Genomic DNA, 7,500 nt, shown 5'->3' with positions numbered 1-7,500 from the left:
TGGATTGTTTATTGCAAAATAGGCATAAAAAGATATACAATTGAGATATATTTGTTACATGTTTGATAATTTATTCGCAACTGACAGTTTAGGTAATGTTCCTTTGATTTGGTTTTGAAATTATTGAGGTTCTAACATCATGGAATAGCAGGTAGTAGTAGTAGTAGTAGTAGTCGTTGTAACAATGGTGTTAATAATAATAGCACCAACAATGGTGATAATAACAAAAAAATAATAATAATGATGATGATAATGATAAAAACGGTAATAATAATAGTAACATAAATGATAAAAATAATAATTATTGTGGTTGTTGCTTTTGTATTGGCAATAACTGTTAATGGTGATATTAACAATAATAAAAGTGATGTTGTCAAAAATATAAAATATAGTAATAGTAATAAGAAACAGCAATGGTAAAGGACAATGATAATGATAAAAATAATAACAAAAATAGTACCACTACTGCTGTGAATATGATTACTTCTACTAACAGCAATAATGGTGATCAAATCGATGATATAAACGATAAAAATGGTAATGATAATGATGACGATGATAATAGTAATACTGATAATGATAATAATAACAGTAATGGTAATAGTGATGATAATGATATCAGTAATGATGATAGGGATAATAATGACATAATGATGTTAATAATGATAATTATACTCAGAATGATAATCCAAATATTAATGATAATATCAGTAATGATTATAGTATTAACATATAGACAGCAATGGTAATACACTTAAAACAATAACAACAGTAACGACAACAATGGTAATAACAACAACAACAAAAACATTGCCTTAACCCCCTCCCCTCCCCCCCTCCCCAGACACGGCGACGAGATGTCCGTCCGAGCCACCGGCGCTGGCGAAGGAGGCGCCGAAAGCGAGCTGCTGGAGGAGGAGCTGTCTCAGGTGGACCGGGTCCTGGAGGACGCCCTCAAGGCCGTGGGGCGACGCAGCCACCTCGTCTTCAACCTCACGTCGAAGGAGTGGCTCAAGCACTTCGATCGGTGAGGGGGAGAGGGAGAGGGGGAGGAGAGAGGGACGGGGTGGGGTAGAGGGGAGGGGGAGGAGAGAGGGACGGGGTGGGGGAGAGAGTGAGGGAAGGGGGTAGGGGAGAGAGAGGGAGGGGGTGGGTCAGGGAGAGGGGGGAAGGGGAGAGGGAAGGGGGAGGGGTAGGGGAGAGGGAAGGGGGTGGGGGAGAGGGAGGGGAGGGGAGGGGGCAGAGGGAAGAGAGAAGGACGGGTTGGAGGAGAGGGGGTTTGTGAGGGAAAGGGATGGAGGAGAGGGGGGGATGGGGAGGTTAGGGGGTCGGGAGAGGGAGGGGGAATGAGGATGATTAGATGGTGGATGGATGTGTGAGTGTGTTAGTATGTGTGTGTGTTTATATTCAACTGAGATGGATAGTCGCAAATATAATCTGGTATTGTCTTTGCTAAGATATCCGTCTGTCTTCAAAATACCCGCCCTTTTTCTCTCTCTTCTCTCACTAACACTCTTCCCTTCTACTCCCTTCAACTCCCTCACAGCTTCCGCGAGAGCATGGAGGAGGTGGAGCGGCGCTACCAGTGTGTGATGGTGGCGGCGGTGCAGACGGTGGAGTCGGTGTCGCAGGGGCTGAAGGTGCTCAACGTCTTCAAGCCCTTGGCCGCCCGGAAGTCCCTCTTCTCCGTCTTCTACGTTATGATTGACCATGTGAGTGGGTGGGGGAGGGCAACGACTGGAGTTTTTTTCATCATTATTGATAGTTATGTTTTATTGACATAGGTACGTGTGGGTGTGCTTTATATACCTTATATGTGTATTTGTGTGTGTGTGTTTGAATGTATGCAAATTACCGTAATAACGTTCTCATCTCTTACCTACACCCAAACCAACCCACATTAAACTTGCCCCCTTCCCCACTGAACTCCTCTCACTCCCTCTCCCCCTACCCTCTCTCCCCCCTCTCTCTCTCTTTCTCTCTCTCTCTCTCTCTCTCTCTCTCTCTCTCTCTCTCTCTCTCTCTCTCTCTCTCTCTCTCTCTCTCTCTCTCTCTCTTCTCTCTCTCTCTCTCTCTCTCTCTCTCTCTCCTCTCTCTCTCTCTCTCTCTCTCTCTCTCTCTCTCTCTCTCTCTCTCTCTCTCTCTCTCTCTCTCTCTCTCTCTCTCTCTCTCTCTCTCCTCTCTCTCTCTCCTCTCTCTCTCTCTCTCTCTCTCTCTCTCTCTCTCTCTCTCTCTCTCTCTCTCTCTCTCTCTCTCTCTCTCTCTCTCTCTCTGCCTCTGTCTTTCTCCTCTCTCCTCTCATCTCTCTCCCCTCTCTTCTCTCTCTCTCCCTCTCCCTCTCCCTCTCCCTCTCCCTCTCTCTCTATCCCTCTCTCTCTCCGTCTCTCCCTCTCTCTCTCACGAACCCCCCTCCCACTCGCCCTTCGCAGATCCTGAACCTGTTCGAGCGTGACTTCGAGGAGGTCGAGAAGGAGTACGTCTTCCGGTCCATGAAGGTCGGCAGCAGCGGCTTCTACTTCTCGAGGATGGCCAAGTGGGCGACGGACACGCGCAAGAAACTCGAGCATGAAGTCAATGTAAGAGAATAAAGTCAATCTAAGAGGATGAAGTCAATGTAAGAGAATGAAGTCAATGCAATAGAAGGAAGTTAATGCAAGAGAGAGTTTCGATTTTAAGGATTTGGATTCTTTTTTCTCTCTCTCGATTTATCTTCGTGATGTTCGTGCATGAGTCTTTGTTCACCGTCACCCTACCTCCCTTCTCGCTCGCGATCGCAGCTGCTGAAGAACCAGTCGTGGCTGCCTTACTACCCCCGCCTGGATTCGGTCTACGAGCGCTGGTCAAGAACCGTGGCTCTGTTGCAAGGCGTCGTGCAGAACATGTACGCTGCCTGGAACGCCTCCCTCGAGCCTCAGCCTTCGAAGCGACTCACGGCGCCCGTCTTCATCTGGAAACCCGGCCCTGTGCAGAATATCCAGGCGAATTTTGATGTGTGGGTGTTTCTCTCTCTCTCTCTCTCTCTCTCTCTCTCTCTCTCTCTCTCTCTCTCTCTCTCTCTCTCTCTCTCTCTCTCTCTCTCTCTCTCTGGGTCTGTCTGTCTATCTGTCTTTCTCTTCCTTTCTCTCTCTTTTTATTTCTATTTCTCTCTCTTTCATTCTCTCTTTCTCATCCGCTTTCTCTCTCTCTCTCTCTCTCTCTCTCTCTCTCTCTCTCTCTCTCTCTCTCTCTCTCTCTCTCTCTCTCTCTCTCTCTCTCTCTCTCTCTCTCTCTCTCTCTCTCTCTCTCTCTCTCTCTTTCATTTGTCCTTTAAATAATCGTAAATAAACAGATAGATAAACGATTGGATGAAGAACAATAATATCAATCACCAAATAGACCGTTCCTCGGATTAGCACTTTCTTCCCCCCATTCCAGACACCTCAACAAGAACCTGGAGGAAGCGAAGGCGTGGAAGGAGATGGGCTTCGATGTGCCCGAGAGTCTCAGCCACATTTTCCACGAGAGCGAGGTTTACTTGACGCTCAAGAAGCAGGTGGGCGATGTGATGCGTATTCTTGGTTGGCCATTTGTTTGTTTCTTTGTTGTTGCTGTTTTTTCTCTTTTCTTCTCTCTCCCTTTTTTTTCTTTCTTTTTTTTTCTTTCCCTTTCCCTTTCCCTTTCTCTTTCTCTCTCTATATATATGATTATCTCTCAATCAGTCTATCTATCTCAAGGTCTATCTATTTATATCTCTTTCTATATCTCGCTTTCTCTCTCTCCCTCTGCTCTCTTCAGAAAGACAAGACTGTTAACAAGAATGAAACATAAGAAATAAGATTTTTTTTGTTAATTTAGATTATTTTCATTGCTACTTTTGCTTCTGCTGTTATTATTCTCTATGACAATGTTTTCATTGCCATCTCTATCTTTCCCCTCCCTGCCTTGCCCCCCCCCCCCCCGCGGCCCTTCCCCAGGTGTTGGAGTGTTGCGGGAGCTTCAACAGCTTCATGACCCGGATGTCCCGCCACGAAGCGCAGATGTTCGAGGGTCAAGTGGAGAAGGTGGTCCGCGCCTTCTACCCGGGCCTGTCCTCGGTCACTTGGATGCACCGCCAGCAGGCGTCGGCCCTCCTGAGCAAGTGCAAGACCATCGTCGACGCCTTCCAAGGGCAGCTCTCCTACTACCTGACGGTGAACCAGAACCTCTCGACGGCGCTGATGGAGGCGAATGAACTGGTCCTCTTCACCAAGAAGGACGAGGTGATCTACGAGGACGAGGGATTCCAGGAGGACTTGGAGTTCCAGCGAGCCAGGGCGATCAAGGAGGTGAAGGACGCGTTCCTCCAGATGGAACGGGTCTTGGACACGTTGAACAAGAAGATGATCAGCAAAGCGATTCCCGAGTCGGTCGAGGCGTGGACGGCGTACGTCTTCAGGATTGACAACCTGTTCTTGGACTGCCAGAGGGAGATCCTGAGGAAGTCCTTGCTCATGTTCGAAGGGATGCTGATGGGGTCCCGCAGCTGTCCGACCGACCAGCTGGCTCCGGTCTTCAAGATTTCCGTGCGCCTTCTGGATGGGAGGATTGTGTGCACGCCGTCAGTGAGTCGCATCTCGGAAGCAGTCTCGTTGCTGCAGAAGGAGTTTTCCGAGAGCTTGAGCAAAATACCTTGTCTCCTGCGAAAGTTTGCAATGGAGAGAGCAAGGGAACATGATCACTTGGCAGCTTTGCAAGATGAGATGTGCGATAAACTCCAGACGAAACTGACGGAGGAGTTTGAAAAGCAAGTGAATACCTTGAAAGGGAAACTGGAAGAGTGGCAGCAGTATCGGGATCTGTGGGAAGTCGACAAGGCAGAATTTTTCCAACATTACCTGAGCTGTGCCAACAGTGTTTACATTTTCGAAACTGACATCATGACATTCGAGCGTAAACTCAATGAGATTGAAGGCAGTAATGATAACATAAAAGTTGGTACTTTCTACGCAAACTGTGAGGAACTGAAAGTACAGCTTTCAACCCTTTGCCGTTCTTGGATATCAGAATTTGAAAATAATTTGTTTAAAATTGCCTCTGAGAAGCTGGACACCCTCTATAGTTATGGCCAGAAGACTAATGCGCTGCTTCATAGTGACCCACAAGACATCCCGTCACTCCTCGCGGCCGCCGACGAATGCCACCTTGCCAAGAAGCAGCTGGCTCTGTATAGGGAGGAATTCACACCAGTGAGGGAGCAGTTCCATGTGTTGAAGAAATACCACTATGTCACCCCCTCCGATGTGGATGATCGCCTCGCCAAGCTGGAGAAGGAATGGGATTCCGTAGAAGGTGCCCTGACTAACAAAATCCATGAACTGAACACTGACCTCAATGCACACAGGAAGAAGTTCAGCGACCGTTCAGAAATTGTCATGGAGGAAGTGGATGCTTTAAAGCAATTTTTCAAGCAAACGCTGCCCACGAGGCTAGACAAGACCATTCCAGAGGCAAAAGAGAACTTAGCTAAACTCAAAGAGATGATGGACGATGTCGTGACCAAACTGGACATCAATGAGAACTTGGAGTTGCTGAGTCTGCAGGTGATTGAGTTTTCCGAGCTGACGGGGTTCCAGCATGACCTTGTGGCTGCAGAGAAGATATGGCTCCTGCTGGAAGAGTGGCAGACGACATGGGAAAAGTGGGCAGACCTAGTTGTGTGGGAAGTGAGTGTTGTGGCTCTGCAAGAAATGTTGTCTGTTTACAGTCAGAAGATCAGGAATATTCAACCCTTTGCAGCTTTAGATTTAGCAAATACGAAAGAGGGCACTGTGATGGGTGAGAGTGAGTGGGAGGTCAAGGAAGAGGTACTTAGTCGCATCGAATTATGCAAACTCCTTGTGCCTTTAACTCTTAATCTGCAAACTGCCAATCTAAAATCTCATCACTGGGACCAGATCAAATACCTCGTCAAGGCTGATTTTGATAAGGACTCTGAGAGCTTCACACTTGGATATCTCCAAAAACTTAATCTAACATCCTATAAAAAAGAGCTGTCAGTAATATTGGTAGATGCCTCTGAGGAAACGAAGATCGTTAATAACATTAGGGACATAGAGAACCTTGCCTCACAAGTTACAGTTAACATGCAGGTAATCCCATCCATGGGCATCTCGGTGGTGCAATCAACTACTGAAGCAAACGCCACCATTGCTGAGCTCAACATGAGATTGCAGATTCTGGCTGGATCACATCATGCCAAACCCTACCTAGATGAGGCGCAAGATATTCGGGAGATGCTCTCCTCGATGATCAGGTTCCTCGAGAATGTCGAGCTCCTGCAGAAGAAGTGGTCCACCTGGGAACCCTTCTTCCATGTGATGGACGTCAGATTCCACTTGGTTCAGGCCGCAGCCTCCTTTGACTCTCTCAACGCCCGCTGGCAACTGTTATCTGACGAAATGAGTGCCGAGAAGTTCCTCCAGCCATTGGCTCTTCAAGACGAGCTGCAGGAGGAGGTCATCTCTGTGTCTGAAGGTCTCAACAATATTACCAACCAAATCAAGCCATACCTTCAGGATCGAAGAGAACAGTTTTCACGGTTCTGGCTCCTGTCTGATGACGATCTTGTGACAGCCATATCCACTGTTTTGGATGGGGAACATGCCAAGCCATTCTTGCTGAAAATGTTTACTACTGTTGCCAAGATCAAGCAGGAAAAGAACAGTCAGTTAAATGCGATGGAGGTTATTGGTGTCTTTTCGAAGGAGGGCGAGTTTCTTGAGTTGAACTCTTATGTCCCAATTCTGGGGAGCTTTGACACATGGCTACGCAACATGGCTTCAGGGATAGAAAACACTCTTAGGGAAGGTGTAAAGCAGTGTAGGAATAGCATGAAGCTTGCAGGAGTAAGGGTGGATGAGGTCATTAAATTATGGCCTCTCCAGGTAAATGTCGTGGCCTTTCTTCTGCACTGGACGGGCGAGATCAGCCGAGCTCTGGCGAAATTTAAAGGACACATGAATGCGGAACAGCTACAGTCGCTGAAGAAACGCGTGAGGGATTCCCAGGTGAGGCTTGACAGCACCCTCCAAGGCAACCTTTCGAAACTGATGCGCGAGAGAGTGAGACTCTTTTACCTGATCATCCTGCAGCTAAGAGACTTCCTGACAGCAGCTTCAGAGAGTAGGAAGGGTCTGACGAGTGAGGGAGAGATGCCATTACGCTACACATGGGACAAGGATTCTGACAATGTACTGACCCAGTTTGGGTCAGCATCAGAGCTGACTTACTCATGGGAGTACCAGGGACTATGGCCATGCACAGTATTTACACCTTCCATCAACCGTGCTATGGCCAACGTGGCCCTCGTGCTAACCCAGGGCCTGGCCGTTGGACTCCACGGAGGAAACGGCACAGGGAAGACCGAGACCATCAGGGCGATGGCCAACCTGGTAGGTCGCCACTTGGTGTCCGTGACCTGCGTCCCGACCATGACCTCCGTCCACTTGGCTCGGCTCCTCCTGGGAACGAGCCTCTCGCACA

General features: G+C 47.9%; 1 protein-coding gene across 1 annotated transcript in view; it reads left to right on the top strand.

The window, feature by feature from the left end:
* The window catches only part of LOC122248574 (dynein axonemal heavy chain 2), a 30,672-nt gene that overhangs the window by 11,476 nt on the left and 11,696 nt on the right, over nucleotides 1–7,500 (top strand). The window contains exons 10-15 of the mRNA XM_043008684.2: nucleotides 845–1,027; nucleotides 1,547–1,712; nucleotides 2,430–2,576; nucleotides 2,778–2,992; nucleotides 3,415–3,532; nucleotides 3,954–7,500. The exon at nucleotides 3,954–7,500 is cut by the window's right edge and continues 293 nt beyond it. Of these exons, the coding sequence (XP_042864618.2) occupies nucleotides 845–1,027; nucleotides 1,547–1,712; nucleotides 2,430–2,576; nucleotides 2,778–2,992; nucleotides 3,415–3,532; nucleotides 3,954–7,500 (4,376 nt within the window). The remainder of the gene's footprint in view (nucleotides 1–844; nucleotides 1,028–1,546; nucleotides 1,713–2,429; nucleotides 2,577–2,777; nucleotides 2,993–3,414; nucleotides 3,533–3,953) is intronic.

Source organism: Penaeus japonicus, unplaced genomic scaffold (genome assembly GCF_977035675.1).
Source record: "Penaeus japonicus unplaced genomic scaffold, GWHDUDI00000001_assembly GWHDUDI00000034, whole genome shotgun sequence".
Taxonomy (NCBI): domain Eukaryota; kingdom Metazoa; phylum Arthropoda; class Malacostraca; order Decapoda; family Penaeidae; genus Penaeus; species Penaeus japonicus.
Note: the sequence above shows the minus strand (reverse complement) of the source record. Positions and strands in the feature narration are given on the sequence as shown.